Source organism: Populus trichocarpa, chromosome 18 (assembly GCF_000002775.5).
Source record: "Populus trichocarpa isolate Nisqually-1 chromosome 18, P.trichocarpa_v4.1, whole genome shotgun sequence".
In the NCBI taxonomy this organism is placed as follows: domain Eukaryota; kingdom Viridiplantae; phylum Streptophyta; class Magnoliopsida; order Malpighiales; family Salicaceae; genus Populus; species Populus trichocarpa.
The window spans coordinates 1,437,478-1,455,978 of NC_037302.2; the positions used below are offsets into that span (position 1 = coordinate 1,437,478).

Consider the following 18,501-nt stretch of genomic DNA (forward strand, 5'->3'; position numbering starts at 1 on the left):
AAAATAAAATACATTAAGCTGGAATATAATAAATATTAATAAGGAAGTGGTGAGAATAATTAGTGATTCTAGCAATACCCATTTTTCAAATAGCAAGATCTTCTCTATACACAGAGCTTCTTTCTTCATTTGAAAGCAATATATTGTCCTCATAACTCGTATTTTTTCAATTTCATATGCACAATTTTCTAAATAAAAACTTTAGTGTTGTGTATAAATAGATAATTAAATCTATAACCGAGATTACATGAGAAACTATATATTTGCTATTTTTTTACGAATAAAAATTTTTTTATTGAATTAATGTTACAAATTTTAAGTTCAAAAACATATAAGGATACTATTGTAAAAATTCATACAACTAAAAGAAATAATATAAAATTTGAAAATTCTTGACCACCGTCGGGTTATACCTCACCCATCCCTATTCTATATTTATTGGGTGGGATCGATGGTGGGGGAGTTTGGTTTTTTTTTTTTTTAATTAAGTTCGAAGTGGATTCCCATTTATGCATCGAATATTAAAAAATGGTTCCACACCAATTATCATCACGATTGAATTTTAGGTACGCGAATAATTATGCCATTCGCACTCAAATATTTTTGTAGTGTCTTTAGGAGGGATGTTGCTTCTGCTTTTTAAAAATGTATTTAAAAAAAAATAAATTACTTTTGTTAGTGCTTTTTATGGTTTTCATGTGCTACTATTGAAAATTAAAACAAAATTATTTTTAAATGAAAAGTACTAAAAAGAACAATACACTAAAATATCAAGCACATGAATCATCTCAAACTAAGTGTATGTTTTGCACTGTTGTAGTTTCTGCTTTTTAAATTGTTTTTTTTAAGTTAAATTCATGTATTTTATGTGTTTTTAGATAATTTTGATGTATCGAAATAAAAAATAAAAAAATTTGAAAAAAATAACATGTAAAAAATAATTTTTTAGATTTTTTTTAATTAAAGTTTTTAAAAGAAATATTTCAATAAACCCCATGTAAAATTACAGTATATGACGCAGATCGCAACATATAAACAATCAAAGCCTAGCTTCACCTTTCGCCCTCTGTCTTAAACACCAAAATTCCAACAATGGATTATACCTTAAAAATAAAATTATCAGTAAAAAAGTACATGAACAAACGGCTCTGTCTTCAACTTGACTAAGAAATCAAGTTGAACATGGTGCCAAATTCTGGTTGGTTACAGTTTTACCCTGTTGAGTGTGGAGGCTGTAGAACAAGGGCAAAGCAGATAATCAAAACCCAAGTAGAAGGCAACCTTTTCAATAAATACAACCTATGTACAGTGTTGTGGGCGGGGACCAACCGTACTGTAATACTCTAGTCCCAGTCTTATCTTTTTCTCATCTCTTTATCCCTTTTCTTTTACATTTATGTCCCTTTTTTCATCTTCAAACTCCATGGAGTGACATTTTTTTAAGTTTTTTGCGATCTGGGCCACCCTCTCTTCAAGAAAACTTGGATTTGAAGAAGGGTCAGAAGGAGATTCAGTGCTTAGTGATGCTCGAGGGGAACCTTTTGTTGGCTACCTGACAGGCTTATACAGGACATTTCTTTTTTATCTTAATTGTGGTTAGGTGTGTGTGTGTGTATATATATATATATATAGTATTTTTTTTCTTTGCATAAACTCTTTTGGATCTATATGATATCTAATTTACCTCTCCGATCTGATTAAAAATTTATAAGATATCCACAATAAACTGAGAATTTTGTGGGGACTTTGACTCTGTTCTTCATGGAGAAGCTTTAAACCCTAATAACCATAAGCGTTTTCACCCTCATTTAACTACGAGGTAACCTTTCGATTTATCACTAGCCATATGAACTTTCTTATATATATATATATATATAAAAGGGCAGTAAGTGAAGAATACAAAGAGAGATGGAATGGAAGTTTTCCATATATAAAGAAGAAATCCGGTTGTACAAGTTATATTTTTTGACATAATTGGACCATATGATCGGTCTAATGGCTTTTCTCTCTCTTTTTTTTTCTTTTTTTTCTTTTTTTATTTCCATCCAAATTAATGTGTTTAATCCCCACTTTTTAATTACTTCTCATCTGTAGAAAATTGTTTTATAATTAACAACTAATTAATTGAAAGAATTTCATATTAATTAATTATCCATGCATTCTAACAATTTTATACATGCGATCGATACATTGAAAGGACCAGGCGCTCCAAATACTGTGCGAATTGATAAATAAGTGCAAACAGACTGGAAAGAGTATGAATTTATGGGAAGCAGAGACCACGCCTTTAAAGCCTCTAATGACCCACTTATCTACCTTTTCTTTCCTCATTTAAAAACTTCAAAGCTTGCAACTTAGGATATGGAGGAAGGAGAAGGTCATGGACCACTCATACATAGCTAGGGCAAGCACATAGTTTGGTACATTGTAAGCTTAAGGTCATGGACCACTCGTATATATATAGTTAAGGCAAGCACGTATTTTGGTACAATATAAACTTGTTTACAATTATTTTCAGAGGAAAAAGTTCTTGATCATTGTGTGATATGTGTATTCTTATTCATCTCTTCTCATGGAACATGTATAGCACTCGCTCTAATTTTATGAAAGTGAAAGTTTTTCGTTCATGTGAAATTAATTCTGTTTCGGTGTTCAAATAGCTTTGGAGATTATTTTTTTAGTATTAAAATAAATTAATTATTTGGAGATGATGAAATCTGAATTCACAACTTGATCTAAGGCTACAATCTCGCAAATGTAATGGGATTTTTATTTTTTTTGTACAATTTTATGGCCATGAGAATAATGAGATTGAATTAATCTCTCAAGCAATCTAATGCCTATAATAGAGAGAATTGATTAAAAAAAAATTACAATCTAATTATTTGAGGTTTTAATGTATAAGAGGAAGAGAAAAATGTATCAACCTCTTAATTTTAAAGCCATGATGAACAAAAAAACTGGCGTAAAAATTAAAGCATCCCTTTTTTATTTTTTATTTTTTTTAATTCAGTAAATTATGCATGAAGAACATGGTAAAAATTAAGATGGCTTGAGAGATGCTTATACATGGTAAAAAATTAGCCATGATCGATGAACAAAAAAAGGTAAATCTCAGAATCTTTTTAGCAAAAAAAAAGAAAAAAAGTATTGATCAGTGGAGAAAAAAAGCCATTTTTAATTTATACTAAGGAAAGATATTTTTGTTTAATTATCAACAGAATCTTAATTCTAAATACATGAGTTGTAGTCCAATTGAGTGAGTAGGTATGCTCTAGTTCAAAATAACTTGAATTTTGTGCTGAAATACCTTAAGGGATAATTAAAAAAAAAAAAAGTTATCTAAGATATTAGGGGCGGGGGGGCAGAGAAAGGAAAAAATAAATCAACATTAGTCATTTAATTTATATATAAAAATAAATAGTTTGTATATATATTGCTGCCTCAGTTGCAGACAAGACTGCTTATTGCTTCTCACCTATCCCCACACTCCATGTCATTGGGAACCTTTGACAAGGAATCTTGATTGGTTGGGGATCGCAACCCCAAATGACATGTATTGATTTTATATTATACGACGAGCTAGGTTAGAGGGAAAATCTACAGATAGATTAATATTTTTTTCAAAACGAGATAAGCATATGCTGTGCACCACAGCTAACATGCGATTAGCAAGCCCAGTTTCTGTAAAGAAAATCTGGTTAATGGGTTGAAAGGCTGTGAATATGCCGTTGAACTTGAAGATCGCAGGCACCTGTGACTTTGCCGGAGCTAAGAAAAGGAAGTAGACTAGTAGAGCATAGAGAAGATAGAACTTTCAAAAAAGGAAATTATAAGTCTATATCTGTATTTATTCTCTATGATCGTCTATTGAAATACTAGTTAAATAGTTTTATTTATGCTAGTTCTATATCAGTCTTGAAGAGAGAGAGATTTTAAAATAATTGTAGAGTTGTTATAGAGATTAATTCCTAAAATTATTATACATAATATTTAATTTTTTAAAATAAAAATAATTATGGAAAAATAACTTCCCAATTCGTACATCAACTTGTTGAACAAATTCTATGCTGGACTTAAAGGATCTTTGGCGCTTGAGTTAACTCAGTTGTATGATGAATGGAGCCATAGAAACTATATAGTGTATGTGTTTGGAGAATTTAAAATAGATGTAATGATCGAAGAAGAAGAAGAATATGCATTCAGAAATTTGAAAATTAGAACATGACTTAATGAATCATCGATATTTATATATAACCATGAACTACGCTAACTTGCATAGAGATGATAGTACAACAGGAAAAGTATTGCTATACCTGATTTAGTGATAATCATTTAGGTCAACAACTCTTAATGGTTGGTGGTTCACTATTAAATATAATGAGTGATATCTTGTAAGTCAGTCATTATGTATGAGCATCTCTAACTCTGTTTTATAGGCTCAATCATGACAAGAAAAGGTGAGATATTTAATGTGAAGTACTAATCGTACAAAGAGTAGATAGTTTATTCAATGTCAGAATATATCTGTCTAGACTCGTGTCTTAAGATGTAACTATAGTCAGGATTTATATCTTTAGGTACGTCAATCCTTCTACCTAGTAGTGTTGCTTTATTACTATGTTCAGAATTTATGCCTTGGATATGTCAATCCTTCTATCTAGTAGTGTTGCTTTATTAGGTTATGTGGGCATCCTATAATCAATTTAGATACTACTACATCATGAGCAAGTTGATCAACTGAACTTCTTGAAAGTTATGCCACCTATCCTGAGTTAGTATGACATGATGTACTAGGAATCAAAGAAGGGTAAGTTGTACTCGAGCTTTGAATTCTTAGATATGTTTACTGACCCATTAAGTTTTTAAGATTATATATTTTTAAAATCTTATTTTATCTTATGTGTTATTTATCAACCTGATGATTAAGAGTGTAAATCTCAAACTTATAAAAATGTATACTTTTATGAATCTTTATCTATATTTTATAAGAAAAAATAAAGTAAATTTATAGAAAATGTAATTCTTGCATGGAAAAAAAAAAAAAATAAGAATTGATAGCACCATGGGCACATCCAACTAAAGATATATGCTAAAAGACACACTTCTCCCAAAGTGGCCCCAACTATGTTTGATTTTCAATGTAATCATCAAGAAAGAAAAAAAAATCTCAACTAGGTTTCTTCATCCACCTACTAAAATTCAAAATAATTCCTCCATTAAACTCCCATCCAAAACCATTACAAATTTTAAGAAAATCATGAAGAAATTACTTTCTGGATGATCTTGATAACTAAAAGAAATCCAAACTATTTTTCAAACTTTACATCTAATATCTATTGATTGTTGATGCGTTTTTCAAACAACAAGGCTTCTCAATTGGATCTCTCGCATATTATAACTAATTCCTTAAACTGGATCGCCATTTAAAAATCATTACAAACTTAATTATGTTCAAAATAGTTATCTTATTGCATAAAAAATTATTATCCAGTATGGATGGGGATTCTCAATTGAGGGATTCTAATACAATTAATAAATTGGGTATTTGATTGAAGAAATTATTAGCTTGGAGATTCTGTTGATAATAGGTAGATGATTTGGTGGCTATTCTGAGATTTTTTCCAAAATTATAATTCATGTTCAGACTTCAAAGAGACTTGTCTTCTCTAACCTTCCTGCGATACATTAATTCTCAAGGAATTGAAATCTTTATTGAGCTCCTACAACTAAACTAAACCACCTTGCTCTGAAGATCTCCATGGGGGCTTAATTTCCTCCCACATCATGTCTGCTCATCTTCTTGATCCGTGTGTCATTTATCATTATCCAATATACATGTATCGAATAGTGTTCAAGATCACACCAACGATCTTGACATTGACAAACCACAACTTTCTGTCCAAAATTGTGGTTAAATCTGCTCCACAATTGGTGTTATACGTGTAAATTCAAAGCTCTCGTGAGCTAATGACATTATCACTTGAGAAATCCGCCAAGAACACATGCTTGATACATACTAAATCAAGTAGATGTTAACTATTCAAGTTCTCAAAAGCGTGTGCTTGATGTCTAGAATCTATGCAACCAAGGCATGAAAAACCCCACTAATCAAGATGAAATTATTATTACGGCACTTTAGAACTAGTTGCTCAACGATAATGCCTCTACTAATTAATTAGCCGTATCTTCGTATATACACTATATATATAGATGGTGGCAATGAATACATAGCTTTCACTTACATCTAGCTCCATCAAGAAACACCACGTCTCATCCTACAAAATTCCCTTTTAGACTCTCTCAGCACACTATATGGGGACAGAAGCTTCTAAAGATACATGAAGAATTAGCCGTAAGTTCATCACCAACCCACTTAAAGCATGACTCCAACCATTCATAATTCATTATAGGAGGAGAATATACAATCTCTTGGTTACCAAGTGGTTCGTGGTATCTAGCATGCTCTTTAAAGATACACGCATCACTAAACACTTTGCTTAATTTGCAGTAACATTTGACTAACAAATTAATGGAGAATGAGATCATTTACCCCCAAAGAAAGTGTAAGAAATTGAGAGAGACGAAAAGGGAATTGGAATCAGAGTTTCAACATCAACCAACAAACAAAAGCGGCACTCCACTAAGCAGGAGGAAGCAAGTTGCTATTGCATGTGGGGATTGGGGCCGGAGGTCACGAAAGTTAGAGCTACCATATGATTGCCCAGATGAATATTAATATTGGAGCAATATGATTCTGTAATAAGAAAACAAGTGGACAAAACACTACTTGACGAGTGGTTGCGAAAGGATTAAATAAAAAGGAAAAAAAGTCAAAAGGAAGTCACTGTTAACGAGAGAAGAACTTGGATAAGGCACAACATATTTTTGTGTACTGGGCACAGTGGTATGCAATATTGAGGCATCATCACTACAAGGACACCTAGAGAGAAAATTCTACGCCTTGGTTCCAATTTAATAATAACACTGCCGTTGGAAGTCAATTGTGGCTACTTTAGAAATGTAACAATGTATTGGAGTGTTGAAAGTGTTCATCCAATAATATAAAATTTAATGGGATCCGACAAGGAGTTTGTTGGATTTTGCTTAGGTTTATTTTTGTCGTTATAACCTGATTTTTGAATTGATTTTTACTTTAAACATTAAATTAATATTTTTGTTGTGATTTTGAATGATTTTGATGTAGTGATATAATAATTAAATAAAAATCTAAACAAATATTATTTTAATACATTTTCAATTAAAAAACTTCATTCTCTACCGCCGTACCAGAACATTATAGTAATGCGCGCGCGCGCGTGTGTGGGGCTTCTCAAGCTCAGATAGGAAGTGAATTACCAGACCCAGATGAGCATCATTCATTCTCTTAATTTGCATGTCTCCTCCATGATCAACACAGAGAGATGTAGTCTCAATATGCGATATTATTAGCCTAGGAAAAGAAAACAAAAACAAAAACCCAGAGGACACATCCAACCCAAGAAGCGTCGAAGTCTGGAAAAGAGGGTCTCTCTTCCTTTCTCTATTTTTTGATGGCCCGATTCTACCTGGCTGGTGAGCTTTACTGATATTGAGGAGTCAATTTTCAAGACATAATAGCCCACGAACTAAAGGATCTCTGGCTGTGTTAGGAATTGAAAAGGTCTATAGCTTTCTCTGGAAATGAAAATCCACCCAAACCTTGAAGTGGGGATTGACCATCAAGCCCAAAATCCACCCAAATCTGTATTTTAGCATTATAATAGCTGTTGTGGTTACTGTTTACAAAAAAAAAAAAAAAACTTCTAATTGCAGCTTTAAAAGTTTTTAAAAATACATATTTTGTTGTGTTTGTTTAGCTAAAATTTCACATGAATAAAAAAAAATATTTTAGCTTTAAAAAACCAAAATTTAAAATATAAATATGTAAAAAATCCAGTGTGCAAAAACGGATTCTAAGTACATGCTATTGAGCTTGAGTGGGCAGAAAATACAAGTTGAGCCAAAAATAAGCATTTGATAATTTGAAAACTCAACATTGAAAACCTTGATTTTGATAAAGCCAAGATTTAATGTTCTTTCAAAACCATGCAAACCGAATTCAAAATCCCAAGCAGGGCCTAAGCTCATCATGTTCTCTCTGATATCTCGTGCAAATCACTTACAAAACAAAACCATTGCTTATCCCAACTAAAATTTACCCTAAATAATCTTCTAGCACGAGTACCACCACTACCCCCATGATGTTCTTTTTGCCTTCGTTTCGAATTTTTGGTATTTTGAGCAAGCAGACTAGAATCAGTCGAGCTCATGAACACAATGACGACAACCAAAACGATTATGCCACACAGCCTTCACGAGATTATTAGAATTCTGGCCGTTTCAGTCAGGGTTTTCAGGTCCCTTCATGGCCGTTTCAAAGAGTTCCTGTAAGTAGATTTTTATAGCCAACAGAGACACGGAGATTTATCGACCAGAATGATCCAATAGTGAATTGAGGACGACATAGCAATGGCAATGTTCATGGATCTGTCATTATCTATTACGGCATCTATTTCATCAAACTAACTCGATCTATTCTCTACTGTCGCTCCCCAAACAACATAGATACCATCTAAAACCAAAATAGAAGAAACCTAATCCTACAGGCAACCATTAACTAGACTAACAAACTTAAGCCAATGACTTGGGATCGCATCAAAGATGGTAATAAATACCAAATGCATGGCTTACTGTGTGGCCGCAACTACTCTGGGACGGACGTCGAAGAGAGCTAGGCAATCAAGGTCCATGTGTTGGGGACAAGAAACAACTCCGCTTGCAACAAGCGGCGGTTAAGGAGAGATCTTAAACTTCAAACTCTTCGCCGCTTTTTCCCACTCTTAGCCTCACTCCCTCCTTTGGATGAGCTTCCAGTTTTCACCTTCACACTTCGCTGCACTTTCTCTGAATCTGTTGAGGTCTCTTCATCATCAATTTCTTTCACCTTAGATGAGCCAGGCTTCAACTTTCCAGCACCATTGACATCAGATTTGCCACCACTTTTTGAGGCTTTACCCTTGGCACTGGAGGATGAAACCTTTGGGGTCTCATGCTTGGACTTGGAAATTTTGGGAGTGCTTGTGCCATCCTCCTTCGACTTGCTAGTCTTGGATGTCAAAGGGTTGTCATTTTTTGATTTGCTGGCAGTTTTTGAAGCAAAGTCAGATTTACTTCCACTTTTAGGGGTATGATCCTTGGTTTTGCCACGATCATCTGATTTCTTAACTTTCGATTCATCTACAGATTTCCCACCAGTTTTACCGGCTTCCTTGGACTTTCCTCCTGATTTTGCAGCTGCAATTTTGGATTTGCTGGAGGAAGCTCCGCTGCCCCTATTGATTAAATATTTATTAGAAACCCAGCAAATGAAACTGGCATAGCTTCAGAAGAGTTATAACAAACCTCTTTGGGGAAGCATCCACCTTTCCTTGCTTAGATGACTTATCAGAACTTGTTTTCATTCTCTTCTTCAGGGGCCTGTTTAAAATCATAAAAAATGAAACCATATCAGGGGATATATTTCAGATCACACAAGCGCTGAGGCCTGTGCATTTGAAGAGCACAGTCTCTGTATTTCATATCATTTAAGGGTTACTCAGGTCACAAGGGGGAAACAATCAGAAGTTTAAAAACATAATGTAATTGTCAATTGAGAAGCCAATAAACAATAAAGAGCACATACGCTTCAGAAGAGGTTTCAGGACTTGGGTGATCAGTTGCTTCTTCCTGTAAATGAAATGTTTTAGCACAAAATGACAAAATCTTGAAAATATAATAGGAGTCAAGCCAGGTAGCCACCCACCTCTTCTGACTCAGAGTCATCATCAATAAGCTCAAACCTTTGCCTTTTGAGGATTAAAATTTCTTCATCGCCATCGGTATATACAACCTACAAAAGTAAAAAGACATTTAACTCAGACAGAAAACCCTATCTTTTCTTCTTTCAATTAGTCAAAAACACAGAGACCTGTAAGTATTCATGTACTCACATGCAGAAGGTTATAAAATAAAATTAGTCCTTCCAGAAAAAAGACAAGACCCAAATAAAAGCAAGGACCCAAATTCTAAACCCATGTTAACTTATATTGACAATCAAGACCAGGCATCCTTAATAAAGGTCATACCTTATGCTTCTTCTTAATCGGGTCAAAAGATTCAATTTTACCCTCGTAAAATCTGCAAAATCACACAAGGAACATGAGAACTCTCTATGCATAGTGAAGAGTGCAATGTACTTGTGGCCGATGAGAGAAGGAAAATTAGGGCTAAATATGATAATTAAAATTTTATTCAACAATAAGGAGAGGCCCACAAGTGAGGTTGTTGAAGCCAAAGGGATGCCCATGATTGGAGAAAATTGCTTGGCACAAAAAATAACATTGGGTAGCCTGAACTTCAATTCAAATGCATTAAGATAAATGCTATAATATGAAGAAAAACAACCAGGTTGAAATAACGATCATATCACAATTTTGAAAGAATGGCTCTTAAGTACACACACGCACATATACACAAGTACCAGTTCAATAATAGTACAAACATCAGCCTTCAACAATAACTAATGAAAGCATTACTAAAAAATCAAGAAGAGGTGAGAACTCACTGGCGATCTTTTGGCCACCATACTTTAACCTTTGAACCAACCACATTTTCATCAAATTCTTTAATATCAGATCCCTGCCACAATTATCACTTAATTAGGAAATGATCCTAAAGAACAAGTCTCCAGGCCAAAGTAGCATACACAAAGGTATTTTAAATTCAGAGGCTACAGAACCCAAAAAAACAAACACATGTTATACGGCTGATATATGTATTTATTCAACCATACATTCTAATACTAGAAAGCAGAACGTTAAAGAATAATATAGGGGACAGGACAAGGAACATAGTGTGTGATTTAACATATAAAATAACCATTTGGAAGTATCGTGGAAATTTAACCAAAAAATTCCAATGTTTCCATTTGACAATTAGATGCTATAAAATTGTAAATTTGGTAAAACAAAAACATTTTAAATGAGCATCACATCAGTACTGTCTATCTATGGTTCAGTAAGTAAACCACTCATACCTGATAAGCTACAAACTGAAATACCAAATAAGAATCAATTGTTGCAGATATGTATGACTGGAGGTATAAAGAACACATACTTTTTCATCACCACGCTTCCTCTTGGTACTTGTCACGGGGGTCTCCTCTAAGTGATGTTCCTCTTTTGCTGATTTTGCAGCTGACTTGGTTGAAGGGGTCTTTTCCTAAATAAATCATGATAACAACAACAAAAAACTTATTAATTAATGGACTTAGCAAATAAACAGTAAAATCACAAGTAATGGCAAAGAAAGCAAGTACTTTGTCATCATCTTTAGTTGAGCTTTTGGTCGCATGCTTTTCTGAAGCTGCTTTTCCACGACTCTGACGCTTCTTATCCTCAGATTGCTTTAAAGACAACCCATCATTGCTGCTACTTCCATCCACTTTTTTAGATGACTGCTTCAGCGGTTTTGCCTCCGATTCACCAGTGGTATTGCTTTCCTTCCTGGATGCATCCACCTTTTTAGATGACTGCTTTGACGGTTTCACCTCTGGTTCACCAGTGGTGTCACTTTCCCTCTTGGATGCGTCTAACTTTTTAGATGACTGCTTCGGTGGTTTTGCCTCTTGTTCACTAGCGGTGTCGCTTTCCTTCTTCGATGTGTCCACCTCTTTTGATGATTGCTTCAGCGATTTTGCCTCTGGTTCACTAGTGGTGTTGCTTTCCTTCTTGGATGCATCTGTCATCATTGGTGTCTTATCCTCACAGGAAGTCCCAGCAAATGCCTTCTTTCCAGAGTGTTTATGCGATTTTAATTCTGAATCACTTGTTCCATCGGATACCTTTTTTGGAACATCATCAGAAGAAGGTGCAGAATGTTTGTTCAAGCTCTCCTTTTTCTTTGATCGTCCACCCTTTTTGGAAACACTTTCATCAGGAGGGCTTTCGCCAACAGATGGGGAAGCGACAGGTACAGACTCACCCTCTGATGCCTTAGGTGAGGAGGGCTGAGTGACAGTTTCTTTTATATTCTCAGAAGATATTGCTTCTTCAACAGATTGATCTTTATGAGAACTGGGAATATCCTCGCCGTGAATTTTATCATCTGGCAATTCCTCAGCTTCCTTCTCAGGGACAGCAGGAAAACTCTCTGAAGGCTCCGTCAATTTCGTTGGAGACTTCTCAGCACTCTTCTTGCTTGTCTGCTCTGCCTCACTTTCTGTGTTTACTACCTTTTCAGCATCTGAAATGACAGGTTCACCATTACCTGGCATATCAATGCTTTTCAACTGATCAGTATGATTATCCTCCTGCTTCTTCAAGGAATAGGAATCTGCCAAGGAGTCATCTTCCCCAGTCTGAGCGACACCATTGCTCACAGCTGACTTTGGAGATTTTTCATTTGCAGGATCAGCTTGTATAGGAGTGGCCACTTCTGTTGTTTCCTCTTCATCAACCTGGAGAAAAACAAAAACCCAAAAATAAATATAAATTCAAAAAAAAAAAAAAATTAGAAGGGAAGGTGCCATGCCTGAGCAGCAGTAGCTGACAATGTCCCAGCTGGCTTGCTCTCTTCAGCCTGCAACAAGTCAAGGGCATGTTATGAGAAATCGAATTTGGACCATAAGAAAAAATATTGAGCCAGTAAACAACTGCCAGTATCAACCAAATACCACTTAGTCACCAGTTTCGATTAGATTCGATGCACAATAAACTGTTGACAAAAAAATCAGAATAAAAAACCAAAAAACTTCCAAATCAAATTTTTATTAGACCCAACATACACAAAGTCACAGATGGGCCTATTGCTTGAAGGATGCAATTCCGTACTAGCACAGCAGCAGTCAGGATGGAACCAATCTACTTGAGATCGTGGTTTTTCAGCAATAGCAATCTTAAATACAAGGCAATACACAAAACAAAAACTTTATGCCAGGCACTTATCAAAAGACTTCTCATCAACACTAATAGTAGGGGTTTGACTTATGTGGTGCAACAATGAATATTGGGATATCTAAAATACTCGATAAATGATGTGCCAATTCAATCAATTCAAATTCAGTAATAAGGAATGAAGTGGCAAAAATCGGTTGAGAATCTTCATTGAATCATCTGTAGAAAATAAACAGCAATGCCACTAGATATATAAAATACAGCTTAATGACGGCAGCACAAGATACACCATTAAATGAGTGGTTAAATCAGCACCATAACTACAATGTTATCTTTAGCAGCACAACAAGCTTACCTTATTTTCATCACCAGCATGGACATCTTTCTGCTCAATGGAACCAGAGATTTCTTGGCACATTGAACCAACAATATCACTGTAGTCATCTAAAGATACACCCAAAGATTTCACAGCCTGTATCAAGTAAGGTTTAACCTTCGTAGCACAGGTTTCAAGTACTTTCTCTCCCAACTTTTGGGCAACAGGTAGAGCTTCCTGCAAAACAGTAAAAGCGGTTAGTTCATTCACGGAAACTGATGGAAATAAACAGAGTGCTTGTGCCATGAACTGATAAAGATAGTTCACCTCATCACCCTTTTTCACACTAGCTAAAAGGGGTGACAGTAATTCCACTGAGATATCTTCACTTTCTTCTAAGACAAGGGACATGATGGTCTCCATTGATGAAAGGACATTTTCCGGATGATAATCCCTGAAAAAAAGAATAAACCATCAATAGAAACAAATTAAAGACAAAACAGTCACCATTCAACAGACAATCATTTCCCGATTCATATAACATTACACAGCACACCAGCAATGTTCATTTGGAACTACACGCATAAAATAAAGGTATCAGCTCAATTAAGAAGCAAGAGCAGATAATATTATCAATACACGGGTTTGAGCCCATTACACATTCCATAGTGTAGCCATGGACCATGTTGGACTGGAAATTCATCACAAAATATAACATTAAGCATTACATATGTTGCCATTTTGCAGATTTAAATAAATCAAACAATTTACTCAAAAAACCCCCACATTACCTACATTACTACAGCAAGACCAAAAGTAATCCTTATATCAATGCCAAATGAATTCCAATGTGACCTCTAAAAATGCTACGTCACCCAAAGCCTCAAGGGCCAGCCAGCCACGATCATGCATATGAGACACAGAAGACAATCAAGCAAAAAGGGAGAAGCATATTTGAGCATAATATTTCTTGCAAAAAACATATAATCTTCAGGGTAATTTTCAGGGCACATAGCTAAAGGAAGCAACTGAAATTACAAGACGAAAGGGAGCAACTGAAATTCAAAAAGACAAAAGGAAGCCACCAAAATCAACAAGACAGCATACATATCCTTTCCAATAAAGATATTCTTCCATACCTTACAGCCTTAAAGAAGTGCTGAAACATCTCAATTATCAGTGCATCACATTCAAGATCCAGCATCACCACACACGACCTAACCTTCGCAACAGTTTCAAGAATCGAGGCCCTCTTAACATAAGACCGACTAGATTTGTCATCTAGATTTTCAAATGATGATACAATCAGCTGAAAAACTTCCTGCGTGCCCATGAAATTGAAGAAGAAGAAAAAACAGAAAGTATGATCAAGATAAGGTAACAATACAGCACAAGCTCTAAAGCCATTAAAAATTATAAGATGTCAAAAACCACAGACCTTCATCTGATCATCATCATAAGGTGCGTCTGGTGCAGTTATTCTTGTTATCTCACTAATGCATGAGGCAACGGCAACCTTCACATCAATGTTTGAATGCCTAAAGAGTTGATCTGTGACCAGAGCATTCTGCGAAGGAGAGAGTGCATTTTGCATTGATTTTAAAGGCGACTGCTCCACCTTTGACAAACAATTCTCAACTTGCTACAATTACACAACAGGGAAGAGGAAATGATATGAGCAAATGAATAACTTAAAATTGTTTAAATCTCATGGTAAAATTACAGGTAGGAAATTGAGATTTTAATTGCCAACATATCAAAGAAAAATCAAGAGGAACATAATGCCTCTATTTTCATTGGGAAGTAATTCATCATATTATAGAAAGGTCAAAAAATCTCAAACTGATTCCTCCTGCTCTACCCCACAAACATAATGACACTCGGACAACATGCAGTAGCTTGTAAGCCAAGTAATACCCGATTATAAAAGAAAACCAAAGAAATGAAACCATATCAGTAAGAGTGCAGCAGACATGAAGACACGTATATGCATGCATGTCCATGATAAATATTGCTGGTTTTCTATCTGCTTCATACCAGAGTGAATAGAGAAAAGAAAACTTTTGTTCAAACAAGGAAAAACCACAGAAAACATTCTGCATTTTGAACTGCTGTTAGTAAGGTGTGAATGCCTAAGATACACCAGAGGCTCAACATCCAGGCCCAAAATTTGCATCATGAGATTCATAACAGTGCAGTGTCAGGTGTCGATGGTGGCCGCGGAGAAAGTACACTTAAAGAAATAGCTACGATAATAGAAAGAAATAATTTTACTGAAGAAAAAACTCATTAAAGGATACTGCCCATAGAGAAACCTTAGGCGTATAAAAGAAATTCACCAAAGCTTTATCAAAGCATCACAAAGTTACAAAATCAGAAGATTTCAAGAGTGTCGCCATATTAACTAACAATGAGAGACAAGAAAAGGCAAGTTATAACATCCCTCCTCTTGTTTTCAATGGAAAAAGGCAAGCATTAACAGAAAGTATTTATGTTAATCGACTTTTATGCTTATTTGGAAGGATAAGGCCATTCACGCGCCCTAAACAACTTTATATCACCGTTCACGGTTTCACACATCCTCGGGGAGCTAAAAATGCAATGCAAGCAGCAACACAAGCATGCAGATGGCCTCACCCGAATTGGAAAACCAGCAATAGTCAACTACTATAATCTCCATTTGTGGAAGGAGATAATAGATAGAAATCCTACTTGATCCCACCAATTATTCTCTAACAAAACTTTCCATCAAACCAACTGGGTGATGTGGTATTCGGTCTTTAGATGTTCTTCTCTTTCTCAATCTCCACTTCGATTTGCTTGATTAACATTAAATGAAGTCATTGATATCATCTAACACAGTGGATATCTAATACCTTCAATTTTCTCATTGTAAAACCATCCTGCCATTAACTATTTATAGTAGCAAAGCTACAATTTCTATTAAGTATGAGAACAAAAATATAAGGTACAAAATTTATTAGACCCTTCCAACAAATCTCCTGGCCTTTACACTAATATGTCCTTGCTATAAATGCAATATCCAAAGTAATCCCAAATTAAAAACTCAAAATCTAGTGCACGCGCGCGCTTACCTAAAAACAGAAAAACTACCATATAACCTAATTACACAGTTTCCAACGGTCTCGCAAACTCAAACACCAAAATAGACATTATTCAATGCAGAAACCCAAGTTATCACCCCAACAACAAGCCAAAAAACCCGCGCAAGGACATGCTTCAAAATTACAAGGGAACACACCCACAAAACACATGTCATACCATGTGTCAAGTGTGACATAAGAACCGATGAAATGAAAACCTTTCTTGAACTTTCAAACCCAAGTAACCCACTCTCACGACCTTTTTCAAATCAATCAGCACAAAAATCCCCACCCCATCAAAAAAACTCTCACTAAATTCACTCAATTCCTCCATCTAACTTCCACAAATTCCCATCAAAACACACACAAAAACAAAAGCATACCATCCATCCATACATGCAATTATACCATAAACAACTCCTCAATTAACACTTCAAAAACCTAACACAAATATAAAAAACATCGTTGAAGAAACAGAATCTGCGACCATCAACAACATGTTATGAGAAATCCACCATGCATGCAATTATACCAAAAACAACTCGACCATTAACACTTCAAAAACCTAACACAAATATAAAAAACATCATTAAAGAAATGGAATCTTCAAACGTCAACAACACGTTAAAAAAAATCAAAAGCCAATTCATGCATTAATTTACATAAGTCAACAACAATCCACCAAAAAAATACAAAAAAAAAATAGAGCTTACATCAAGAAGAGGGAGCAAGTCATCAAGAGAAGAAGGAGGGTTAAGAAGCTTGGTTCCAGCTTCCAGTAACTGCTGTTCAAGCTCTTTATCACTATTTGACGACGCCATTAGTGCTAATCTCTTTCTCTAATAAATAAACACTTAAAAATTAAAATTCAATTATATTTAATTAAATACAGACAGATCTTTCAAAATCTACCGCTCTAATTACTCCAATCTCACAACATTTAAACCCTTCAAACACACAAACTATTCAAAAATCAGATTTCGATTATCTAGTTTTTGAAGCTCTTTGTGATTTTACTCTGAAATTAGGGTTTTTTTTTTTTTTTTTTGAGAGAAGGGGAGAGGGGGGGAACGTTTCGATTTTTTTTTTTTTTTTGGTTTTTGGAGAGAGAGAGGGTGTGTGTATTTAAAAGGACAAGAATCCACCCGTCCGTCCGCTGCTTTGCTTTTACTCGGATTTTTTGTGTGCTCGTGAATTTTAATTTATTTTTTCCTTTCAAATCCGCTCTCTTGAGTGGGGGCCACTTTTATTATGGTTTTGATTTAAAAAAAAATGTTTATTTCTTTTTTTTCATGCAAAAATAAAAAAAACTTTTTGGTAATTTCATTTGTCTTTGTGAAGAGGTTGAAATCAAATATTAATTCAAGTAAATAAGAGAAAGTATTGAAAATTAGGTTATATTAATTTGATAATTTTTTTTTGAGTTCATAGCGTTATATTCAATTTAGAGTATGCTATGTGTGTTATATTTATATTTGAAACCAAATAATAAAATAAGGTTAAAACATTAAATTAAATTTAAAAAACAAAAGTATTTTTGTATTTGAAATTGAGAAAATTAATGAATAATAGTTGATGATTATATAGAACGAACATAATATATCGATGTTCATACAACGTTCAAATTGATAATTTCTTTTTATAGCAATGCGCGTGTTATTAATTTATATTCATAGATCTGATAACCGACATGTAACTGTTTGAATGTTTAGTTAAGAAGTTATAAATGATCTTAATAACAATAAAACCGAATTACTCTAGCTTGGTGATTGCACGCGCTTAACTTGCAAGTGAAAGTAATTGCTCAGGTTTTAAGAAAATTCTACTAGATGTTTTTTTTATTTTTTATGAAAAGAAAAACTTGAAAATAATTATAGAGCAAATTAAAATATTAATTATGAATTGAATTATTATTATTATTATTATTATTATTATTATTATTATTATTATTATTATTACTATTACAGGTCATTAACAAATTAGACATCAACAATACATATTTTTATTATGATGAGAAGAATACAAAACATTTCCAGCAATAATTTAGAAAATCATGCTTTTATGGAATCTAAAAATGTAGATAGACAAATAATCTAACCCAAAATCC

The 18,501-nt window shown here is 34.3% G+C and overlaps 1 protein-coding gene across 1 annotated transcript; it reads right to left on the reverse strand.

Annotated features, from left to right (window-relative positions):
* Positions 1-8,465: 8,465 nt before the first annotated feature.
* LOC7465412 (sister chromatid cohesion protein PDS5 homolog C) lies at positions 8,466-17,474 on the reverse strand. The gene is made up of 14 exons (XM_002324287.4): positions 17,108-17,474; positions 14,729-14,932; positions 14,430-14,611; positions 13,618-13,744; positions 13,330-13,527; positions 12,613-12,660; positions 11,399-12,538; positions 11,197-11,301; positions 10,646-10,719; positions 10,167-10,218; positions 9,845-9,931; positions 9,725-9,768; positions 9,445-9,519; positions 8,466-9,374 (listed from the first exon to the last, which is right to left on the reverse strand). The coding sequence occupies exons 1-14, from the start codon at positions 17,213-17,215 to the stop codon at positions 8,855-8,857; spliced, it is 2,964 nt and encodes a 987-aa protein (XP_002324323.4). The 5' UTR covers positions 17,216-17,474; the 3' UTR covers positions 8,466-8,854.
* Positions 17,475-18,501: the final 1,027 nt, after the last annotated feature.

Bases quoted from the DNA above. Each gene is read 5' to 3' on its own strand.
- LOC7465412 (XM_002324287.4), bottom strand. From the start codon at position 17,215: ATGGCGTCGTCAAATAGTGATAAAGAGCTTGAACAGCAGTTACTGGAA. The intron at 13,745-14,429 runs GTATGGAAGAAT...TCTTTTTTTCAG, and splicing joins CACTTCTTTAAGGCTGTAAG to GGATTATCATCCGGAAAATG. The intron at 10,720-11,196 runs GTATGTGTTCTT...TAATTGTGGCAG, and splicing joins GGAAGCGTGGTGATGAAAAA to GGATCTGATATTAAAGAATT.